Here is a 25,231-nt window from a genome sequence, read left to right as displayed (position 1 = left end):
CATTTTAATTTGAGCTATGATTGGGAGGAACTCGTGTGTAAAACTTTACAATATTTTGGCAGATATTCTCTAAATTTGGTGCTGTATTGAAGATAATCACATTCACAAAGAATAACCAGTTTCAAGCTTTACTGCAGTATGGCGATCCAGTAAATGCACAGCAAGCAAAACTAGTAAGTATCGTTCTCTTTTAAGGCTGGAGACCTTCCTGTACTCTAAACGTTTGTAAAATGTTGATGGAGTAGTGACCATAATAATGTGTCATACTCCTCCACCACTTGTGTGAATTTTTTGAGACTAAAAAACAACTGGGAGTTATTATATAATGTTGTTATATTGTGTAAAATCAGTGTTTAAAGATACTATGTTTAAGGACACTATGTCTGAAGAATTGTATGTATCTATAATTATGAACACATATTTTAATAAGACTGCACAGAGATGAAATAATATGCAAGACTGCAGTGGTGAAAATGTCAATGAGAAGTAAAAATGTAGGATGTAATGTTGATGCATAATTAATTCACTGTAAGCAGCAAATTTAGTAAGCTCATTGGATTATTGTTGGTAGATACTTTCTAAGCATCAAAACAAAGATGTGATTTGTGGATTGGGTAGAGGTTTGTGAAAGTATTTAATTGTAGTATGCAAAAAAAACCCACAAAAACTAAACTTCATTATAACCATAAATGCCCAGAAGAGAGAGTGCTGTCTTACTCATGGACCAGACTATGAAGAAGCTTTGCAGCAATGACAGATGAGAGCAGGATCTTACTTTTGTTTTATTGGAAGCTCTTCTATCCTGGGTAGGAGAGGCAAGAAAGAGTAACTGGTTTTATTCATTATAGCAGGAGAGAGCCTATGGATAAATTATGACAAAGATCAACACCATGTCGTCTAGACCAGATATTTTGAATTAATTGAATGCGATATGATCACATCTGTGGCAATAAGAAAGTTGAACCAACGGGGAAGGCTAGATTTGTTGGTTTTGTTTGGTTGTTGGTTTTGTTTGGTTGTTGGTTTTGTTTGGTTGTTGGTTTTGTTTGGTTGTTGGTTTTGTTTGGTTGTTGGTTTTGTTTGGTTGTTGGTTTTGTTTGGTTTTTTTTCCAAGAGATAAATGGAACAAATCTATATTTTCAGACCTTCACATGCAGTCTGGGTTTGTGGAAGGCTGATTAAAATTGATGTGCTGGTTAAGTGTTGCTTGGCAGCATGGAAAGTGCTTATTGCCCATAGATGACAGAATAGCTGAGAACTTCAGGAAAAAATGAAAAGCTTGCACCTCAGAATAAGTTGGCAATGAATATCTTGGTAGAGGAAAGAAAAAATAGGCTTAGTTTTCTGCTGTAAAGAATGATGACTATATTGAAATAAAGACCTTCATTAAGTGGTGGAGGATGCTAATTTTTATCCTCATCACCAAATGAAATACTGGGTATTGATTAAAAAACTGTGAGGTGGTCAAGACGGGGAATCACAAAAAATGAGAGGCATGTTTTAAAAAAGCAGAGTGTTAAGTTTTCATGCTATTGAGAAAAATGAAGTTAGCCAGAGACAAGAAGACCTGCAACAAGTTTTATGATGATCTACTTTAAGATAATCTACTCCTGAAAAGCAGTCTGGAAATATTTGTAGATTTGGAGTACAATTTAAATTAGGGATATCCTTTTTGGAGATGAATAGTATCAAATGTCTCAGAGCAGAGGGAGATGCAAATATGTCACTGTAATATGTAAAAATTTGCTTGGATGGGATACACATTCCAGGTTTTAAGTAGGTTTAAAATAGTAATACAGAAACTAGATCTTTAACCTACAATTGCTGCAGAAATCAACTGTAGTCATTTAGATTCATATTTGAAATATTTGATAAACAGTTGGATGCTAATGTGTTTGTTGCAGAATGTTGTAATTCAGTCTTGATTTGTGTTTGGAAAGTTATTTTTCAGTAATAGATGTTAATGCTCCTTTTAAAGTGCATTTTTGAAGCAAAATACGACATCAAGTGATAAATCTTTTGACTTCGTTTTTTTGAGTCTTATATTATCAGAAGATTTAATGGTAAGGTGGCGTCTGTGAAATGGACTGTAGTGATTTGAAAATTATCAGTGTAATTCTAGGAATATATTATAAAGAAGTGACAAAATAACAAAAGGATGAGGTATGTAAAAGTATGAAAGGAACTTAAGAATCTCTTGCTGTTGTTGACTTCTGACAAACTGATACTAGCTTGTGGGATACTGTATTGGTCATAATTTAAAAAAAAAAAAAAAAGCATGTATTTGTTTCTCCAGTTTTGCATGTTTTGATTAGGGTAGCTGTTCACTAGTGGTAGCTCATGTGTGAATGACTAAACTTCATTGAATAACAGTGACTCCTGCATGTACAGTCATTGTCCGAGTGATCTTGGGGCCTATCTTAGTGACAAATTGAAACGGTCTTAGGCTTATAGTTTCATATTTTAACCAATCTATACATAAATAGACAAAATGCTAAGACTAGTACCGACTGCAGGTATTGAAGAATGCTAAATTTGAAGGAAGGTTTGATTTCCCTGCTACCCTCCCAAGCTAAATAGAGTAAAATAAGTACAGTTCTTATGGTTGAGCTGCTGTGGTAAAACATGGAAGTGCCACCAAAACAAAAATACCTAAAGGAAAGAAACAGATGATAGGAAAATACCCTGCAGTTTAAATACATCTGGAAATACAGTAGAAGCAAGAGGATGTGGTGGCTACACTGAAGTTGCATGGAGTTCAAAATTAAAAGCATGGTAAAAGAGTAAAGAAGTTTTCAATTTGTTTTCCGTCAGTTGTTACTATAGAAGATAATGGGGAAATTTAATTTTCCACTGGCACTCTTCACAGGAAATCAGAATGTGGCCTTAATAGAAATTGAAGACTTATTAAGGAAGTTAAAGAGCAATTTGAAAAACTCAAGTGATGTAAGTACCAAGGAGAGATGCTATTCATTTGAAGGTTCTGAGAAAATAGTGACACTGACAAGAATGTACAATATGAAGCCTCTAGCCCTATGGGACCACTTTTGCTATTTGAATGAGCAAGTAGTGAAAAATTGCATTCCTGCTCCACTTGCTTTGTGAGAAATTCATTTCCTGTAAAAGTAGTTTATGGCTACACTGATTCATGTTTCATCACCACCCTCAGATTGAATCATTATAGTTAGTTATACCAGCAAGTAGAGGTGAAGACGACAAACTTCAGGTTTGGTGTGATGCAGCAGTCAAGCCATGGGTTGGAGAAAGTACTGAGAATGTGCAACAGTAGAGCACATCGAACTACTGTGCTTCTCCTAATGAAACAGAAGGTGATATCCTGGAGATGTCTGTACGCATAAGGAGATATTCTAAGCAGCAAAAAATAGCTCATTTTCATAGTAAATAATCAGTGCCCTCTGCATAAGCAGCAAACTTAAATATTTGAATACCAGTGATCTGGTATACTATAGAAAGATTAGAATGCCAGTGTTTTTGTCTGAACAGCTGGCTAATCCAGAGTGTTGTCTTTGTGTAAATGCACCAAAAGTACTCTTGCCAAATCTTGGATATTGACAGTTATTAATGCCTCATCTATGGAGGATTAACTGGGACTCATACGTACCACATGACAGTCATCTTGACCCAATGTGGGTTAAAAAAAATCACAAGTAAAGTTGAGAGTTTCTGTTATAGTTGGCCAGGTGGTCCTTACTTGGCCCATAGGTGATTCAGAGTACCTCTATGGAGATTCTGTTCAGGTTTGACTCTACATTCAAGATGTATTCTTTCCAGTTGTTTTGAGTGACAGCTTCACAGAGTCACATAATCACAGAATCGCACAGGTTGGAAAAGACCTTTAAGATCATCGAGTCCAACCGTAGACCTAACACTATGAAGACCACCACTATACCATGTCCTTAAGCACCTCATCCAAATGTCTTTTAAATACTTCCAGGGATGGTGACTCAACCACTTCCCTGGGCAGCCTGTTCCAATGCTTGATAACCCTTTCAGTGAAATAAAATGTCCTAATATCCAGTCTAAACCTCCCCGGTGCAACTTGAGGCCATTTCCTCTCGTCCTATCACTTGTTGCATGGGAGAAGAGACCAACCCCCACCTCGCTACAGCCTTCTTTCAGGTAGTTGTAGAGAGCGATAAGGTCTCCCCTCAGCCTCCTTTTCTCTGGGCTAAACAACCCCAGTTCCCTCAGCCGCTCCTCATAAGTCTTCTGCTCCAGACCCTGAGGTGGCTCAGGGTGGCTCTGCACTGGTAGCAGTCTGCAAAAGATCTCCGCTAGGCTACATTGCCCTAAAATCTGTAATAGGAACTTCAGGTAGTCGTTGCCAGAATGGAAAGCAAGGACATCTACAATAAGATATTTAGCTTTGGGGCAATTACCCATGATTACTGCATTAAGGATTTTTGGGCATCTTGGATCCTAAAGAGCACAGTTTGTGCTCAGAAATGGTAAGTAGTGTTCAGGTAAACGGAACAGTGCTGGATTGTATCCATTGTATCAGAAAGCCCAGGAAGCGCAGCAACACTTTATGTCCTGGATTTTCCAATTTTGTAGAGAACAATAAGATACGCAACTGGTCCTGCAGTCAAGGAACTGCATGGGGGGGGAATCTTATTTTTCGAGAATGGAATGTGTTTCACATACACTTCTTAGCCACAAAAACATCTTGTATCCAAGACACTTGTTTGAATGAAATTAATTTCATTCAAACGCGTATCTGTAGGGTGCACTTGGGGCACATCTCTCCCAAGAGATATTTACCATATGACCTTCAGTTACTTTGAGGTACTTATTTGAGCTGGAGTATGTTTTGTAAGGATTACTTTTTTTTTTTTTAATGCCTTGAACTGTTATGCTCTTATAAAGATTTTGTTTCTAGTTTCTCCTGCTTTGTGCACTTCGGAAAGAGAGAAAGTAGGGACTAAATATCCCCCCCCCCCCCGTGAGTTTGGAGAGAAGGCAATGGTTGTGTTGCCCCTCTCTGCCACATTTTTCTCTCCCCTCTAATTTGATTTTTCTTTATCGGACCTTGGTAAATGCTTTAAAGCTATCCTCATCCTGCAAGAGATCTATTTCCTGTCTTGGATCATCATCTTAGGTGCCTACAGTGCTTGACAAAGAGAGGGGCAGATACACTATTTATTGTGGCTTGAAGCCATGTGTCTCCAGAAATATCTGCTAGCTAAATCTCTGGGCTCTATTTCTGAACTGGAAAATGAGAATATCAAAACATCAAATAATTTTCCATCTCCCAAACTGTGTTCTTGCCTGTCTTCTAGGTACCATATGTGAATTAGCTAAAGAATATTGTAAGTGGCATATCTCTCTCTGGTTTTTAGAGGGCTACCTTGACTATCTCCTGTAGGAGGGTTTCATTCCACAGATTCGTGGTCTATACAGGTCTTAGGAGAAGCTCATCCAAGCATAGTTCCTATGAATATAACACTTTTCAAGGGACTCTTCTTTCCCAAGGATTTTCAGGCATCTTGAACCCTGAAAATAAAAAGAGCAGTGAATTCTATCCATTACATCAGAAAGCCCTTCATTCAGATGAGGAAAGCCTGAGACAAGAAATGATTCTAGAAATGTTCTTCCTCTACTTCGGAGCCTACTGATAGATCTGATTCCTGTCTGCATGAAGCTGCATCAGTCATTCAGGATGTTACAGCATTTTGTAACTTTGTACTTTTGCCATCTGAGATCACCTTTGCTGCTGTTATCACTTCTCCCAACACCCACAATCACATTGGGAAATGAGAGAGCCTAGTGTCATGAGTCCATGTTGACTGGGTAGAAGTTCTTACTGTCCTTTTGCAGAAAAGCTTGTGTGTGGTTGATTACATCAGCACATCAGCAGCAGGAGAAAATAGTGCTTATTGAACTCTTTTTTTTCTTTTTTTTTTACCCTTTTCTTTCCTTTTTTTTTTTTTTTTCCTCCGTTGGAACAGTCTCGTCTCACCTCTTAATCTGTGGGATCTTTTCTCAGTCAGCAGTTTTCATCTCTTCATCCTCTTGGCTGCTATGAGCAAAAGGAGGGGGTGGTTTGACATTATTTTTAAAAATGGGAGAGTATTGGTTTTTGTGGTGCAGACCTCCATTTCGTCGATATTCCCTGTATGGTCATTTTTACTGTGTGACAGACAGTCATAACTCTCTGTTCTGGATCCTTATGACTTCCCAGGCTATTTCTGCTATTTTCTATGTTGTTAGGCCTTGCTTGCTTATTCTTGCCTTCAGTGAAAGGTGCTGCCTTGAGACACGAGCAGATTTTGAATTCTTTCTGAATATAACAATGGTTGTTAAGAGCCTTTCTAAATATTTTGAATGTTTCTACTGTAGTAGTTGTCTAGGAATACCAGCTTCTTTCCAGCCAACTCCACTATTTTGGAACTTTCACTAGTATTAGGGATTGTGATTTTCTTTATTTCTGGTTGGCTCCCTTTCTTAACTGCCATAGCTGATGTGGAACCATACTTAGTTATTAGGAGTCATCTTTGTTTGTTTGGTGTGTGGGGTTTTTTGGTTTGGGTTTTTTTGTTGTTGTTGGTTTTTCCCCCTCCCAAAACCAATTGTAAGTGGCCATAGAGAAACTTGTATGGATGATAGCGTGTTTGCACTGTGGAGTTGAGGTCATTTTGTCAGTTCAGGCATGTGCCTTTCTCCTTGGGTTATGTGTCAGTCTGAATTGAGAAAGGGATTTTTGTTTGTTCTTTTACCACTGTTTTCTTTGGTCTTCTGCATGTTCTTACGAGGCATCTTGTTTGTGTGCTCCTAAATACCACAGTGTGTTTTTTCAGGAATCTGTCTGCTGACAAGCTCTTGGCAGGAGGTGAGCCACTTATCAGAGTCTTTTTTTCCCCTTGGGAAAGTCCAAGAGGAGGGTACGTTTTAGTAACAAGGGGGAATGGAGGGAAGGGAGGGGCCTAGAAATGATTCAGTATCATTACACTCTTAGTATCGCGTGATGACATAAGTTTTGCTACTTCTGGTTTTGAGGCTTAAGTAATGGGTTTGCTGGCACAGCCAAGGTAAAGAATGACACTCACATTTTGTAGAAGGGTCCCATGATACTTGATCTCCTTGATTTGGCATGTGTGTGGTGTGGTACTGTGTCACAGGTGAATGTATGTATAGATAAATGCTCAAAGAAAGAGAAGTTTCTTAGCAGTAACTAGAGTTCTTTGAGATGATGTCTGTATGTACATTCACTAAGAGTATGGCTACTGTCTTCTCTTTTTTTTCAGGATGTCTGTTTGAGAGGAACAGGGTTTTAGGGTTTGTTGCTCATTCTTTTATTGCCACATAAGGAGCTCAAGACACGCATTCACAGTTGTGACTTTACGTGTGAACAGTTAATCTTGAAAAAACCCTAGTTGCTGGTAGTCTTTCTTGCACTGTTGTTGGAGGTGTATGATGCTGCTGGTAGAGGTGGGTGGGGTGAGTTGTTTTTCATTTTGATCTGTTGCAAGGAGCCATTCCCAGAGTATGACTACACTGCTCATTAAGAGTATGTCTCCTTCCTTTCCGGTTCAGGATGTTCTTTCAGACTGTCTGCGTCCCAACTACAAGGGATTTCTCTTGTGCAGTATTCTTTTGTATGTACTTTTGGTCACTTTGAATTTGTCAGAAAGAGGACTTTTTGCTGTTTCAGTGTAAGTTTTAGTTTCTTATGTGGCTCCCTTTAAACATTGACTACTCTGGAAACTACAAACACAGGCGTATTTTGGTTTGCTACTTTTTAAGACTAAAAGATTTTCATCAACTTCACAGCCTTCTGCCAGCCATAAATCAGTGTGTCTACAGACTCCACACAGAGGTATAATATGAATCTTGATTGTGTTTTAAAGACTTAGAGCTTTGTATCATGGTCCTGTGATTTGGACAGAGCTAAAGGATACTGCCTTTTGGTCTCATTAGTTTTCTTCATTATGTGACTGGGTATTTCCTTGATGTCAGTGGCATTGTCTTTCACAATAAGTAAGCTCTGGCTGCGTAAACTGGACCTACCTTTAATCCATATCTTAGTGGATTTTAGAATGTAAGAAGTCTTCTAAAAGTGATGACTGATTCTCAGTGTATACTTTTTTTAAGTGTAAGTGTTCAAGTGAGATTCTTTTCCCGAATACCAACATTAGAAGTCTTGGATTCTGCTTTGCCACTGTGTATAAAAGAGCTAGCAAATTCTGTATTCTGTAATGGTGATGCCACCACCCCAACAATAGAGAATTAATCCTCAGCTTATATTCTATGAATCAGGACAGTAGATTTTGCTTTGCCAATATTGTATAAAGCATTGTTTAAGCTGAGTTTCAAGCACAGGAGTTTCTCTTTAATTGCTAAGTATTTGTTGAGATGATATCTAGATTGTCAGGCTTCTATACTTTTTTTGTATTATTTTATTTTCCCATTACTTGGAAGTTCCAGTAATACTGACTTCCTTATTCTTGTACATTGACTGCTAATGGTGGTAATTCTTTTAAGTGATTTAATGAGCCCTGGAGATGTCAGATGTGATAATGCATTTTGTAGGAAGGGACAGCCTTGCTGGCCCAGACCTAGCAGAGGGGTGTCTGCAGGATGTTCAGTTTCCAGATGCATCACTGTATGAAAATAGCTATGTTGCTTCCATACCCAGCAGGCACATTAGGTTCGTACAGTGCTTCGCTCAAAATAGTAAGTCCTACCAGAACTTGAATGTGTTGGAAAGTGCATTGCAGATGTAACCAAGCTAGCTGTGCAAGAGCTAGCTCAGGTCCAGAAGTGGTACATTTCAGTCCAGCATTAATCAAGAGAAACAAAAGATCTGATTTTTGTATTGGAAAGTGTGATTTGGGTTGTTTTTTTTTACCGTGTATGTATAAGGTAGTTTATATTTAACGTAATGACTTGATTGAATGGATTAATTTTGAAGATGAGCTGTATCTTCACTTCCTAGTATTTCTTAAGAATATAAACCAACTTAGTTACAAAAGTTTCCATTTTTTAAATCTTTCATACTTAGCTGTTAGTGCTTCAAGTGAAAGGAAGGTATGCCCACCCAAAATGTAAATGGAATAAAATCCAGGTATATCAGTTTGCCTGGTATATAATGAAGATGGACAAAACATATATAATTAGGCCTTTTTAGAGAGTGTTTTCATAGAGTTCTAAGTGGTGTCATGTTAAGAGTCCATGTGAATTTCACTGTTAATAGGCATCCTTTCAGAAGTACCAATTAATTGTGAAAATAGGATTTATTTTTAAAAGTGTTAGTAACATTAGGTTAGCAGGTAAAGTTGCTTTTCTTTCAATTTTGGCACTAATTACCTTTAAGGGGAGAAGGAAAACATGCAGGAACAATGTAAATATTCTGCTTTAACAGATAGCTGCCTAACATGCTATTTAAGTCTAGATATATATTTTTTTTTTTTTTTTTTTACCCCCTCAGGTCAACTTTCCATGTAGAAGAGTACTTGTGTGATTTTTTTTTTTTTTTTTTTTTTTTTTTTGAGAAATTTATTTGGCGTTATGTCTGAATTAAAGCTGTACTATGGAATACAGGTTAATTAACTGTATTCAACAGATTAACTTTTAAGTTTGACTGCATTAAAATGTCTCTTGCCACTTTGGTACATAAACAGTTCCTAGGTAAGAGAAGTAAACATCGAGCTTCCTGGAATCATGTTAAGAGAGGTTAATGCATTTTAATCTTAATTGGTTTTAAACTAGACAGTAAGACGGATAAATATCTATACGCTGACCTTGTTTGTTTTTTTTTTTTTTTAAAGTTGTGCAACCAACCTGTACTGTGTAGTTTTTAAATAAATTGACTCCCTTTTCCAGGCCTTAGATGGTCAAAATATTTATAATGCTTGCTGTACCCTACGGATTGATTTTTCCAAATTGGTGAATTTGAATGTCAAGTACAACAACGATAAAAGCAGGGACTACACTCGTCCTGATCTTCCATCTGGTGATGGACAGCCAGCGCTGGACCCAGCTATTGCTGCAGCATTTGCAAAGGAGACCTCTCTTCTAGGTATGATTCTGACATTGTTCTTTTGTATTGCAAAGTCACTTGATGAAAATGTTTATTAATCCTTCTAACAATTAAAGATCTTAAATTGCCATAGTGTCCAAAGGGTTCGGTCTATATTGTGATCTGAACTGTAGTAACACAATTATGTTGTCTTTAGAAGTCCTACATAAATGAATGAGAGAATGCATGATAAAGTGAGAAATGCACAAAGTATAAGGAAAAGTCAAATTAGTTCTACTTTTATTCCCAGATCTGTCCTCCCCTCTTTCGTATGTTCCTGTCAGCTGCTACTGCCCACCTTGCCCACCCTCCCACCCAAGTTTGTAATGGAGACTTAACAATTTGCATGTTTCATTCATGCTAATCCTTATTTGTAATATCAGATTATGAAAATAAAATTTTGTTGGTTTCCTTCAATGAGGAAAGATTATGCTCTTTGCTTAAAAAAAAAAGTCTAGTCTGTGGTTTCCGTAAATAAAAGGAAAAAATCTGTAGTTGTACTTCTAGTGCTATGGTACATGAGTTCTAATATCCTGTCAGCTTTTGAGTTCATCAGAAGAAGTAGGTGAAATACTCTGAGAAAGATACAGATAAATATATCTTCTGACTATTAGCAAAATAATTAATGCATGCTTTGGGAGAAATTTTGTAATTTGTTTTTTTAATTTATCACAATTCATTGCATAAGTTTCTCTCCTACTTCTGTCAAGTTGGTGTTCTTTGGTGAGAACACCTTTCACTTTTCAAAATTTAATAGTACTCAGACATAATCTCATGACTTTTATAAAACCTGAATTATTATGTTGTGATCATTGTTCTTCCCACTTAGTCTTTTTTTTTTTTTTTCTTTCATCATTTCCCATTTTTCTTCTAAAGAAAACTTAACAACAACATAGATTCCATGCCTTGTTTTTTGTACAGGATGGGCCAACTTGGAGTAAGTAAGAGTTAATGTAGTAAAGAGAGGCTTCTGCTCTCTGTGTTACAGAAGTTAGAAGGCACTTGATGTGAGCCCAGGAAAAGGGTGAATATTGTAGTTAAAGCTACTGAATGCTGCACTATATCTGCCCTTTTCGGAAATCAGATTACTTGAAGGATACATTTCATATCTAGTTGTAAATTCCACACATATCCACCTCCCACAAATTTTGGAGTGCTTGACTTCAGATCCTCCAGTATGACTTGCAAAATGGTGTATCACTTGTAGCTACAGCAGAAGTTTTGGGAAGTAAAAAATACCATAAGAATCTAAAGTCTCTGAAGAACCTTTAGCTAAAGTTTGTTGGTTTTTTTTCCTCTCTCTTTTAACTTCCTGTCATTTAAAAATTGAAATCTCTCATTTCATGGATTGATAGGGAAGATGGATGAGTGCTTGTGAAGAAGTTTGACACCATAGAGATGAGTGCTGTAGAAGCGCCCTTGGGGCAGTTAGTAATTCTTTTGTCAGAACGTAATGACTAGAACGTAGACATGGGGCTGCAGTATGAGTAGTAGGGAAACAAAAACAAACTAAAGAAGCTGCTTATTAATATAAGACCCATCATATTAGGTGTTGTAAGGCAGAGATTTAGGAGAGGAGAGAGTTAAAGATTCATGATTTATAAAATAGTGCCAAATGCAACATTACTTATGTAACTCCAATTGGGACATTTTCCTGAATCCTGAGAAGTTACTTTCCAGTCTGAGGCTTACTAACATATTTCTTTGTATATAATGCTTATAGTCTGCATCAAATTAACAAGTTTAATTTGCTTGGCATAGTGGAATCACACTCTGAGGATGCTTGGATCATTGCATCACTTTGGATATGTTTAATAATTAGGGTTACTATACTTGTTATAGATATCCAAGTGACTTCAGCTTTAGTGGACTTCATGTTCTAGTGTTTTAGGCTTGAAAGTCACTCGATGCTTTTGTAATTTTTGTCTACAAAATTACATAAGTTTTCTAACCTTTTGATTTTAATCAGACTAATTCTTTTGTGTATATTGAAGGTTTTTGCTACTAAAATTAGTAAGATGACAATCACATTAGCTAATTAAGTATTTTAATTCTCAGTCTCTGGATGGACCTCTTTAAATGCACTCTTTTTCCAAGCAGCAGGAAAATAAAATGTACATGACATGAGTAACTTTCATTGCAGCTGTGAAACACTTTCAGAGCATCAGTGAAGTCAGTCACGTTTATTTTGATGAGTAGTGGAGATTATATATCATGGTTGTTTTTTTCCTCTGTAAAAGCATTCATTGTTTTGAAAGAGACTTAAGGGAGCTGGGTACATTTTCTGACCCTGCTTGTGGCCAGTTGGGTGAGCTTGGTATATTGTAACTGCATCATCTGTCAAATGGGAATGATTATACAGTGGTGATTTTGTTGTTGTTGTTTTGGGGGTTTGGGTTTTTCCTACTTGCCTCTTTTGTTTGTTTGTTTTTCCAGAATTTGAGCTCTACAGCTGAAAAACTTTACAAAAAGGCTCCATAGTACTGTTGGTGCCTTAGCCATTTGGATAGTTGTCAAAATGGGAATGGTGTTTGTTTGAATATGGAATAACAGGGCTGCATTCTGGGCTGCTTACTGTGCAAAAAGGCACAAAATACGAGTGACATAACTAAGAAAGGACGAAGGATAGAAAAAACTCGGAAGCCTAAATGGACGCTTGTGCATGCAATTTATAGCTGCATTTTTATTCAGATACTCAGAAGGAGAATGGTGAGAACAGTTAAAATTTGAGAGGGTTGCAAGATGGAGGTTGGCAAACTATGATGTGTGAAATATGGCAGAATGATAGCAACAACCTTCCTTCTGCTTCTTTCTTTTATCTTAATATTTTATTTCCTTTTATTTGCTTTAAAATTCTTATTTCTATAATGTAGATAAAGATATCTTCAGAGTATACTCAGTCAGAGTGTCTGCCATGCCCTATTCACAAATGGTTCCCAAAGCGCATGTTTCTCCATGAAAGAGTGGAGCTCCATTTTGAGCTTAATGTGATGCTCTTCAGGTTCTTTTGTGTGCTCAAAAAGAATACCATAAGTTGAACCTGTGGCATTCTTGTTAAAATTCTTGCTGTAGCTGTTCTCTTACATTTATATAATGAGATCACTAACAGAAAATGTGGTAAGGACTGAGTTCTGACTTTTGCTTATCTTATGCTATTATCTGCTGGATAGTTGTACAACTTGGGTGCCTTTTTGTTGTTGGCTTTTTAACAGTATACTGTAATCCATATGTCAGAAGTGAGGTTTAGGTGTAACAATTTCGTGAGTTGAGTATGTGGGTCTTGTTAGTCTTGGTGTTTAAATCTGCATTAATACTAAACCATTACATATCAATTTCCTTCTGGATGGAATTAACCCTCCTCTTCAGTAAATGTAACTTTATGATGTAGTGTAGTAACAGCTTCATAAGCTGTTATGCAGAGATTTTAAAAGAACCTGCTATCTCCCTTAAACCCATTCAGGCTAAGTATAAGAAGCAGGCCAGTAACAAGTACAAAAAGATGGTGGTTACTTGACACAAAGCCACAAAAAAGATTCATAACAGGAGTAGGGACTAAATCCAGTTCTCAGTTGCAGTTATGTATACCTGCATTAAGATGACTATTCCTACTGCCTATGGTTTTCACACATAAGTTCATCATATATTTTTAGTATAGCTTTAATTTGCCTCTTATTAAAATGGCATTACTAATTTGCATTTCGGAAGTCATGCAAAAAGATACACTGAGGGGGAATAAGTAATGTGACGTGCTGTGTTTAAACTTAATTGAGGAAAAAGACCTCAAAAGGCTAGGAAAAAGGTGTATAATCTTTGTATATTTTCATTAATATCCGTAAAAAGCAAAAACCTGCTATCTGTAATTGTTGGAAGCTTAAAATAAAGCTGGTGACAAAGCTTTCTTAATACCGGTTGATCATCATGACAAAGTACCTAACATTTCTAAATAGTTTCAGATAAGTCCTCGAATCTTAAACAGTGTGTTGCATGATAACTAATAATCATAATACAAGTTGTTCTTATTTTAAAAATTTTTGACTTGCTTAAATCAGAATGGCAAATCAGAGAGCAGTGGAGACCTACAGAACAAGAATTGTGTTTTCTGTGGGTTTGTAATTTGTCTGACATTTCCAGGAAATGAGGTCTATGTGTGCTATGTAATCGGTTAGAAACGTATCAATCAAATAGATGATCCTAGCCCGCATGCATCATTACTCGTTCGTCTACTACATCCTCAGCTGTGATGAAATAAGGTGTCAGAAATCTTTGAGACTGTAAATTGGACATCTTTTCAATGATTCTTGTTATCTTTTGAAAGAAGGAGAAAATCACTAATGGACAGAATGGGCTGGTTTCAAATGAATTATCAGAAGCAGTTGGTTGATTTTTTTTCTTTTTTTTTTACCTCACATAGGAAAAGTTATACACCCCCCCCCCAAAAAAAAAAAAAAAAAGTTACAGGACATCTTACAGAAGAAAACTTTTGAATAAACAGCAACTGCATTATACTGAACTGCAACAAACAGAAGATTTTTAAATAAGAACTACTTATCATTGCAAATACTAATATGTAATAATACTTTGATTCCAATTTAGATATTTGTTTAATATTACAGCTGGAAATTTGTTGTGGTTAGGGCTCCCACAGCTTTATCCCTTGCTGTCATTGCTGGCTTTATTAGCACTTTCCACTAATGCCCCTTCTTAAGATTCTTATTGAATTAATCTATTTCAAAGGATAATAATTGAAAATATTTTTGTATGAATGGTGTTGATTTAATCTTTGGTTTTAAATTCTTCAGTGGGACCAAAGAATTTCCTGTAGAGAGTTTGATGCTATGAAGAATTTTGCCTTTTAAAGTATGAATTACTCAGCTAGGCTCTGCCCAACTATGGAAAGAGCCATAAAAACTTCACTAGTCATCTTTAGATTCCTTTATTCCTAAAAATGCTGGATTGGCTTAAAGCTTCTAAGGTTAGGGAGAGGTGCCTAGACACACTAGACGACTTGAAATGCTCTAGTATCTTGGCATTTTCTAATACCTAAATGATTGCTATTGACCTAGTATAAAATAAGTTGTTTCCCTTCAGGTGGACATCTGTCACACCTTATTGTCATTCTTCACATTTCTGTCTGTATGACTTCTACAGTAGCTGAGTGTAAACAAACATGACATTCAGCATATGCAATACAAAGCACTCAAAAGTACATTTCCAAAATGATTTTTTAGAACAGAACTGGATTTTTTTTAAAGTTGTTTGAGGAGTTTAATTTGATATTCACAGGTTTCCCTGTGTATTACAGTCTGATTTTGGGAATAAACTTCTTTACTTCTTCCACAGGGGTACTTTCTTTAACTGCATCCTTTATTAATTGTTTTTTCTTGAAAGTAAAGCTATATTCTTCAGCTTTAACTCAAGAGCAAAATATGCATCATATTTGTGTTAGATTTTTGTCTTGCTATTAATATACGTAAGTATATTGTATTACACTTCCACACAGAATGGATTTTGAGAAACGAAATTGCTATGCTTGGACTAGCAGTGGTCCATCTAATTTCGTATCCTTTCTCTGACAGCTAGTGTTACTTCTGCGTTCTCTGATGGAAGACCTAGCACAGCCCTCATAACAGATCATACAGTAGCATACCTGGGGGGAGTGCTTTCCTAACCCCCAGGTAGCTAGCACTTGGCTTATGTGATGAAGCATATTATATGTCACTTTATTGCCTATTTAATGTAACTGGCTGTTGTTTCCATAGATGATCTAATACAGTCTCAAATCTATTAAGTGTTCTTGCAGGATGGGAGGGAGAAAGACAAGATAGGGTTTTTTCCTTCTTTTTATGTATTACAGTCAGTCCCACAAATACCACATATAATGCAATAAAAGATCATATTTGTTGCCTTTTGATTCAAGTAGATTTTCCCTTTTTCTTGGGGCATGAGAGATGACTAGAATTGTCATTACTCAGAACTTTCTATTCCTCTGGTATGACCCTTAAATACTAACATTTTTAATCTTTTAAACTTTATCGGAAAGCATTCCATATCTTTTAATTTCCTTTCTTGGAACACTTACTGTTTTTTCTTCCATATGTACTTTGACAGGAAATGACCAGAAAATATTTTTCAGTGCTTGATCAGTAATACTGTTAAGCACTATCACAAAGCAGTGATGGATGCCCTGTTCCCTTTGAGGGGTCATTTGTCTGTCCCAACCAAATCTTTCTCTCTCTCTCTCTCTCTCTTTTTTTTTTTTTTAAATTAGTTGTTTTTCACAATTTTCTGTAACAAAACATAAATAAAGAGTTGGAATGAAGATAGAAATCTTTTCTAGGAAATTAAAAAAAAAAAATAATCTTCCCCTCTTCTGTCCCCCTGTGTGTTCCCTTTTGATACTAAATCTGGGATTATTCTTTTTTTAAATTAATGGTTGAATATATTTACTATTATCTGCTTAGTATTTGGGCATTGGCTGAAACTGAAGAATTTATTTTATCTTATGATTTCCTTTAAAATAAAACCTAATGTGGGAAGGAAGGTAGTCTTAGGTACATAGTGTAAAGGTTATATTTAGACTGTCTACCTGGCATACTGGAAGACTGGTCAAAAGTTGTGTTAGCTTAGCATGATCATATAAACATTAGAACTTTTGCCAAAATACTGAAATCTGAGAACCCAATTGCAGTAAAAGAAAACAAAGTACTGAAGTTATATTTCTTTATTGGTTTTTTTACACATTTTGCTACATCAGTGTCCTTTTACTGAACTCTGTAAAATGTGCAAATAAAACTTTGATCAAATACGATAAAGGTGTTCCTATATAAACTATGTATAGTGCATAGGTATCACAAGAACCTTTCACAGATCCTGGGAGTCATACACTTGCCTAGTACCCCAGTGACTTGACCAGGCAAAACCAGTAGGTCTCTACAGGACCTGAGTTTCCTGGGAAGAAGAAAAATAAAAGCACAGCTGAAGATTTAGCTGATGGTAACATGCTTCTTTAGGGAACTGGATTACAAAAGCCACAGAGCATAATCAGTGGTGCTATCTTGAATTTAGAAGGTTGCCTCTTCATCTCATTTATGCTAAGGCTCTGAGAGATACGTAGGCCTTTTCACATGACCAACTCCGATGTTGTATATTTAATCTGAAGCATCAAGTTGAAGTGAGGAATGCCTCTCAAAGGGTGATGGAAAATAAGGATGTAATGATGCAGAGAGCACAATTAATGTTTATTCTTACTGATTTGATCAACATTTACTTTAGACCATTTTGATAAACTAGACACTTCAAGCATTTTGGAGTACAGTGGAAACAGTTTTGGCGCACAAGAATGTTTATTTGAAAAGAAAGTACTTTTTACACCTCATCACTTCTTTGAAGACTTCATCTGAGTCAAAAAAAATTTCACATTTCTCTTCCTTACGTTAATTTAACAATGCATTTCACAACCATTTGGACGACTTTAACAGTGGAATGGTCTGCTTTGTAGAGTGTTGTATGCAACACTTGTACTGATATAGGTACTTTTTTTAAACGACTTGTGTGTGTTTCGTAAAATATGCTTTATTTTAAAATTAGGGCTTCCTGTTGCAGCTGTTCCAGGAGCTCTGAGTCCTTTGGCTATTCCAAATGCTGCTGCTGCAGCTGCAGCTGCTGCTGCTGGCCGTGTGGGAATGCCTGGAGTTTCAGCTGGTGGCAATACAGTCCTCCTGGTTAGCAATTTAAATGAAGAGGTCAGTGAAACAATTTTGCCTTTTTTTTCCCCCTCTTTAAGTCACACTTCATTTGTCAGTATTTTATAATTTCTTTGCATTTGGCCTCTTACATTTGGATTTTAAGCTCAAAATATTTTTGCTGTTTTTTTTAATAATCCCCCAAAGTTAATTTTAAAGCCATTATTGTTAAATACTTTTGTTTTCCCAGGTAGCTAACAACTTAAAATGTCCTTTGATAGTCGGCTACCTATTTTTTCTAAGAAAAATGTGGTAACTACTGCATGTTTGACATTTGAATTGAAAGCTTTATTTTTACAAAATAGCAACTATGCTTTCTTTTGCAATTATAATCACATAAACTAGTATTTCTGTTTTGTTTCTTCTAATTGTTTGCTGTTTCATTTCATGCTTGTATCTCACATTTTAAGGTCTTAATTTATGTGAACTACTCTAACACATTTTTCTTTGAAGGTTCTCCCAAAGATCTTGACGAGGCACTCTTCCAGTCTCTCTTAGTAATTTTTTTTCTTTGCAGTTACTCATTTGTCTTTAAAAAATAATAATTAAAAAAATGGTGGCAAAGCATTTTCACCTTAACTGTACCTTTCTTGCTAACTCTGAAATCTAAAGGGGTTTATTTAGTTTTGCATTTTTACTGTCCTTTACATTTACTTTGATGGCTGTGAAAGCTGGTATGAAATGTGGGAAGTTTGTATCAGTCTAGCTGTTCCATTTTTAACTGGCCTCTGTCACTGTAAATCATTAAGCTTTTTTTATCATTGGTACTATTTTGTCATCCACAGTCTTGCATGTTAAAATGTTTTAGATCAGAGTGCCATTTTGAAAGATTTTTTGCCTGCATTTCATAACCAGCCATGCTTACGCAGTTAAAGTTCGAAGTTTAAAATTTCTATTGCATGCTTTTTTTATTTATTTTCATGTTGAGATGAAATGCTGTAGTTTACTCTTGATATGAATGTACTTTACCCATATTTGTCTTGGGTGACTACATTTTACTCAGTTTTTCTTGTACAGTACATAAACCAACCATTTTCTGACCAAATTCCTGCATTTCCTATGTACTGACCTATATTTTATTTTTTTTTTGTTCCCCACTTCCTTATTTTTTTTCTTCTGCATTGCTGTATTCCCTTCCCCATTTCATCCTTTTCCCTTTGTGTTCAACTTCCCTTTCCTTGTCTTTACCCAAATTCCCATGCCCTTCCCTGTCTTACCCTTCTCCTCGTCTTTGTCTACGTTCCCTGTCTTCATTCCCTATGTTCATGCTTCTGTGCTTGAACAAAATGTTCCTCGGACCAACTTGCCCCAATTAACCGCCTTGAAACCATGATCCATGACCACCTCACCATTCTGCGGGAACCACCCTTCGTTATGGATGATCTGTTCATCTCCGCTCTTCCTCGACTCTTCTCTCTTCTTGTCTTACGCTGCTTGCTCTTCTCTCCTTCTAAAGATGGTTACGCCCCAAAGTCTGTTTACCCTCTTCGGTATGTTATTGTTAGCACTATACTTTTATTATTGATTTGATTTTGTTTTGGTTTTGTTTTTTGGTTTTGGTTGGTTTTTTTTTTTTGTTTCACCTTAATTCTTATTTGTAGCTAGCACTTTGGCTTAAAGTTGAATAGTAAATCTTTTGCTATTTTTCTTTTGCTGTTTAAAACTCTCCATAGACACAGATTTTCTTTTAATGCATGCTAATATATTTTGCATGGTCTTTAATTTAATATCATTCACATAGCTTTGAGGGTTTATCAGAAATTATTCTTTTCAAAATTCACTATTCAAAATCTTTATCTCCTTTATTCATTTGTGAGAGTGTTGAGTTTGAGTGAGTGATCTTGTTGCTGTCTGAATGTTCCATTGATATGTCAAAATACGTTACTTAGGTGACTGGCTTTAAAATGAACTTTTTCTTTTGGGTTACCTTTGACTTTGAAAAGGTGTTTATGGTGATGTGCAGCGTGTGAAGATCTTATACAATAAGAAAGACAGTGCTCTTATACAGATGGCTGATGGAAACCAGTCACAGCTGGGTAAGATTAGTTTTCTGTTTATATTCCCATTAGTCTAAGTACTTGAAATTATGCTGTGTAAAATCAGGTGAACTAAGCATGTTCACATTTGTCAATTTGTCTTTTATCCTGGTTACCCACAAGATCCAAAATCTTATTGCGTGCACTTGTATTCCAGAAGGTCTGCACAATATCCTAAATGAATTCAACAGCTGAATCACATGTGATAGTCTTTAAAGAAAATTAAATACTCATGCAGATTCTGCAGACCTAGTTCTTGATTTCAGTCTTTTAGCACATTGACCCTTTGATTTGCTTGGGTGTTTTTCTTGTTTGCTTGTGTGATGTACCACAAGCTATTGAAAAGTAACACTGAATTGAGTGAACTTCTTGTCTTTTTCAGCCATGAGCCATCTTAATGGACAAAAAATGTATGGAAAGATTATTCGGGTTACCCTTTCTAAACATCAGACAGTACAACTACCTCGAGAGGGACTTGATGACCAAGGGCTGACTAAAGATTTTGGTAATTCACCTCTGCATCGCTTCAAGAAACCTGGTTCAAAAAACTTTCAAAATATATTCCCTCCTTCTGCAACACTTCATCTGTCCAATATTCCGTAAGTGTTGGCTGTCAGTAAGCCAGTAGTATTAATGTGAAGCACAACACACTGAATTGACTAATAATTTCTTATGCTTATTTTCTTTCTGTCTGTAGACCATCAGTAGCAGAAGAGGATCTACGCACATTATTTGCTAACACTGGAGGCACTGTGAAAGCATTTAAATTTTTTCAGTAAGTAACTTTTCTGTACATAGCTCTAACAAAAGACTGCCTAAGTGCGTTTTTTCAGCACGTCTTAAAGAAAAGTGCATAGAGGATAGCAAACATTAGGAGCAACCCCTGTAGTGTTCGAGTTCCTAATGCCATTATTTTGTTTCAGAAGAGATCACAAGATGGCACTTCTTCAGATGTCAACAGTAGAAGAAGCTATTCAGGCTTTGATTGATCTTCACAATTACAATCTGGGAGAAAATCACCATCTGAGAGTTTCTTTCTCTAAGTCAACTATTTAAAAAGGCAGATTGAAAATGAGGGTGTATTGCATTGTTTGGTGTTGTCACCTATTGACTGTTCAGGAAAGTGGGGACCAGAAGTTTGTCTTCTGTTGGTTTTTTTAATTTTTTTTCATGCTGTTATCATTCCTTGGTTGTTAAAAAAAAAAAAAAAAAAAAAAATTAAAAAGCAGTGATACTAACTGCTGTTGTTCAACTGTTGTTTAGATAAACCATCATTTTGTTTAAAAGATTTCAAGTTAATACCACAGTTTTTCAACTTAGTTGACGTACGTGCCTTAAAAAGGAAAACTAGTACTGCTGGAGTTGCATAACTAGTAAAAAGCAAATTTGGTTGTCTGGGGCACATTGTTACATGATAATTTAAATATGTTTAGGCAGGGGTGTGTAAAAAGGTTAAGCTTTTGTTTCTCCTGCTTGATAGATTTCTTTATCTGCTGGCTTGTCACTTATTTTTCTTTTTAATTGGATAAGATGCATTACACTGAAAGAGTAAAATGACGTTATTTGATTTCTGCTACTTTTTGCTTTGTGCTCTTTTTTTAAAAAGGCCTTTTGTATTTCATGGTTCTGGTCTAGATTCAGTTATGAATGTAGGCATTAGTTAAAATTAACAAGGTACAGAATATTAATTTCTTAAAGGACAAAAAGTGACTTCTGTGACTTTGAGCCCTACGTGAAAAGCATTGTGGAATCTTAACCTTTTTGTACACACTCTTGTGGGATGTATCATATAAATGTCAGCACTAAGTAATGTCTTGTTTGTGGCTGAATATTTTTCGTAGATGTTTTTGAAGTTGACATGACTTATGTGCATTTCAATATATATTGCCATCTTTAGTTTGTAATTAAGATATGGAATATGGTTGTGGATTTCTGAGCATGTACAGACTGGTCAAGCTAGTTCAGGAAATGGTGCATGTATTTTTCAATGATGAAGAAAGTTTGCTGCAAATGCTTGCAGGAAATTTTGTGGCAGTTTTCTAAAACTGACAACCAGGTGGGACCAAAGTTTATGTGCCTTTAGTCTTAATTTACCTTGCATTGTAATATTCAGTTTTAATAAATCTCTTCAAAATATTTTGTATTTAGAAATTGATCTGACTTTACTATAAACATGGCTCAGAATCTACAGATCCAGTTAATTTGAAAGCAGTTCTCTGTCAGTCTGAACTGTTACCTTGATTCTGTTTAAATGACCAATACTTTTTGAAATTGATGTACTTAGTTTCAAGATTCATAGATTCTGTTATCTATGTAGAAAAAAAAATGGTCATGTATATTTTCTATTAGTTGAGTTTTTACATCTTTAGAATTGTAAAATTCAGTATAGTTTGAAAGTGGCACAATTAAAAATTAATTTTCTAACAAAGTTGGGAGGTTTGACGGTTGTTTAATTTCATTTTGTGTGTACTCTGCTTACCTCTGTAGCATGCTCAATAAACACTTCTGTAGCTCTGTATTCACCTTTTCTGTCTTTCTCTGCTGCTTCCTATCTCTCCTCTTCTTTGTTTTTCACTTCTACTGTGCTTCTAAATTCATGTTTATTCTCTGCCAGGGTGGGAAAAGCATAATATTAAAAAATACAATTTATGGCTTTTTACCATAAATCTGATGCTGTGAAAAATACCAGCTCTTTATTTTCAGAAAGATAGTGACCCCTTTGCAGGCATATATGCATATTAAACATTTCCCACCCTGTTATAACTTACTGCTTTAAAGACATAACTTTTATTGTAGTTCGTTAGCTCTCTCTTTCTATCTTTTTAGTTTTTAAGCAGATTTATGCACTAATAGATCTCTCAGGTTTGCCATGCTCTCTTGCTGCAGTTTCATCTTTCATTTTTTTTGTGTCTGCTAAAGATTTTCTACTAATCATACAGTATACTCATGGGTTAAAGTAATGAAGTTTTTAACATTAGATTAGTGGAACATATGTATTCCAGACCAAGACTATTTCACCTTTTCAGAGACATGGGTTCAAATGAATGTGAAATGAGTTTGGGCACTTTAATAGTGTTTCTTCATATTACTTTGAACTGATTGTTGTAGGTTTTTTTACTCTCAATTAGAAATAGGATTAAAACTTTTACACAGTCCCCTTTTAAGAGTAACTGTACGATCCTGAAGCATTACATTGGTAAAAGCTGTCAGTGTTCAATTCAAAGCATTTTTCTGTCACTTCTCCAGTACAACTACTATAGATTTATTGATGTCAGATTACTTTGTGACCTGATATCTGTTCTTTGGGTTGGCTTTCAAATCAATAAATAGCTATCAGCTTTTTAAAGGTCACACTATAACGTAGGGGGCTTGCATTAGTCTTCACTACATTAAATAAAATGCATTAGGTTCTTACCTGCTTTATCAGAAATACACCCAAGATATGACTTAAGTTATACTCTAGGTATCACAGTGATCACCCAGTCTGAAATACTAGTAGAATCGGATTCATCCATACATGAAACTTGTGAATCAACATCTTTTTACAATTCAGGCACCGAAACGCATTGATGTGACTATCTCCCAATTGACTTGAACAGTAGTTAAGGGTCTGACTGAGCTGATCTTTTAAATTTTTCATCTATATAGTATGATGTCCCATACTTTTAAAAGTAAAAACGTGTCAGATTTCCTTTTGCATATCAGAATGTGCTTGCATTTTTCAAATAGAAATGTGAATTGAAATTTAGCATTCCATGGGTTCAGCTTGTGCTGAACTATTTCCACTCTAAAACATCTGTATCAGATACATACGGCAATCACTGTATGCTATAATTTTAGAATAACTTTAGACATCTGCAGTGCTTGAGTGTTTACAAATACAAGGTTTTTGTAAAAGTGTAACTTACTTGTAATCTCTTGCCAGGCTTATTTCCTTAAAAAGAAGTTTCTATACTACTTTTCTCATTTTGAAAAGTTCTGTGGCAAAAACCTCAAGGGAGAGAATATATATTGAATTTGATTTGTTATAAATTCAGTAACTTTTATTATGAGTTTATATTTGTATCAGCCCAAATGAAAAGTAATGATAGTCATAATTGTCATGGAAGTGTTTTTTATTAACTCAGTGAAGAAAACCACTGTTCAGTTATTGATACTTAGTCTTTAAAGTGTTACCTCTTCAGAAAATACACGTTTAATGTCCTAACTCCTAGAACTTTCAAAAACTTGTTTTTCTTGAGATGGTACTGCATTTTGTATAGTCATTTGTACATTTTTGTTGTTATAAAATGTAAATAAGTTTCTGTTGTATTTTTAGCTCTTCAGAATGTGAAAATGCAAAGCATCATTTTTATTAAAATTTTACTAAAAATGAGGTTTATGAATAACTTCTTCACACTCCATGGAATGTGAGTTTTCAGATTACATTAGTAGAACTTTACTGTAGGCATATCGATACTCCAAACTCAATTTCAGATTTTTAAAATAATTCTAGTGTTTTGACAGAAGGCAGTTGCTGACTTTTTTTTTTAATTCTTGTGAATTGTTAGATTTTTCTCTAATGGAGCAATGAAATTGGTTGGAGAAGTCCAGAAATGATTCTTTGATCAGGTAATGTGCACTGGCAAATACAATATGTAAATGAAGTAAAACAAAACCTGATAGCGTTCTGACTAAAAATTGTGGCAAAACTTCAAAGTTAAGTGAATGCACGTGGAAGTATTTCTGTATATTGTGACTTAACATGTTATTAAAAGGCACCTTTGCCCTGCAGGAATAGCAGCTCATATGACTACTTGTAGATTACCATTTTTAATGTTCTACATTAATTTTCTGTTTTATAAGCATCTTACAAAAAAATCCCTTTGATTCATTGTAAGTTACCTTATGTTTATTATAGTATGTTACAGCATGACAGCACCAATCTGCAGTATTTAGGCACTGCAATTTCATACCCTAGTTTACTCCAGATAATTTGTCTAATTCTATGCTTAGATAATAAGTAATTCTGTTAAAACACTAGAAAAAAAGATAAGAATTATGTCTTTCTCTGCAAACAGGTGTATAAATCCACTAGTCCATCTCAAGAAATGGTTTTCCCAGTGTTTTACAGTGAGCAAGGCTTCTTGAAAGGATTCGATTGTGTTAGGTAGGGATGAGGCTGAAGTCTGTATCTGTTAGACCTTATTCCATTCCAGAGACTGAGACAACCTAAAGCTCAGAGTTTTGCTGAGGTGAACAAATTTTCTTTTAAATAATTTGGCAAACTGTCCCATCTCCTGTAATCCTGGTCTGTGTAGAAGGGGCTATATAAGTTGTGAATGTGGTCAAGATTGTATTTGAAGATAGTTTTTCCCAGGTCTTGGTAGTGCAACATCTGCTGTATTTCTTACCTTCCTGGTCTCTTGGGGAGC

The 25,231-nt window shown here is 35.6% G+C and overlaps 1 protein-coding gene across 5 annotated transcripts in view; it reads left to right on the top strand.

Annotated features, from left to right (window-relative positions):
* PTBP2 (polypyrimidine tract binding protein 2) overlaps positions 1 to 22,335 on the top strand; it is a 55,200-nt gene extending 32,865 nt beyond the window's left edge. For 2 of the 5 annotated variants that reach the window (XM_075508308.1, XM_075508311.1), the window contains 8 exons: positions 63 to 173; positions 9,844 to 10,039; positions 17,627 to 17,781; positions 19,238 to 19,271; positions 19,725 to 19,817; positions 20,200 to 20,416; positions 20,515 to 20,592; positions 20,741 to 22,335. In XM_075508308.1, the coding sequence (XP_075364423.1) occupies positions 63 to 173; positions 9,844 to 10,039; positions 17,627 to 17,781; positions 19,238 to 19,271; positions 19,725 to 19,817; positions 20,200 to 20,416; positions 20,515 to 20,592; positions 20,741 to 20,873 (1,017 nt within the window). In that variant the 3' untranslated portion in view covers positions 20,874 to 22,335. The remainder of the gene's footprint in view (positions 1 to 62; positions 174 to 9,843; positions 10,040 to 17,626; positions 17,782 to 19,237; positions 19,272 to 19,724; positions 19,818 to 20,199; positions 20,417 to 20,514; positions 20,593 to 20,740) is intronic. The other 3 variants (XM_075508307.1, XM_075508310.1, XM_075508309.1) reach the window with 3 other exon arrangements.
* The last annotated feature ends 2,896 nt before the right edge of the window (positions 22,336 to 25,231 follow it).

The sequence above is a fragment of the Mycteria americana genome, chromosome 7 (assembly GCF_035582795.1).
Source record: "Mycteria americana isolate JAX WOST 10 ecotype Jacksonville Zoo and Gardens chromosome 7, USCA_MyAme_1.0, whole genome shotgun sequence".
In the NCBI taxonomy this organism is placed as follows: Eukaryota; Metazoa; Chordata; class Aves; order Ciconiiformes; family Ciconiidae; genus Mycteria; species Mycteria americana.
Note: the sequence above shows the minus strand (reverse complement) of the source record. Positions and strands in the feature narration are given on the sequence as shown.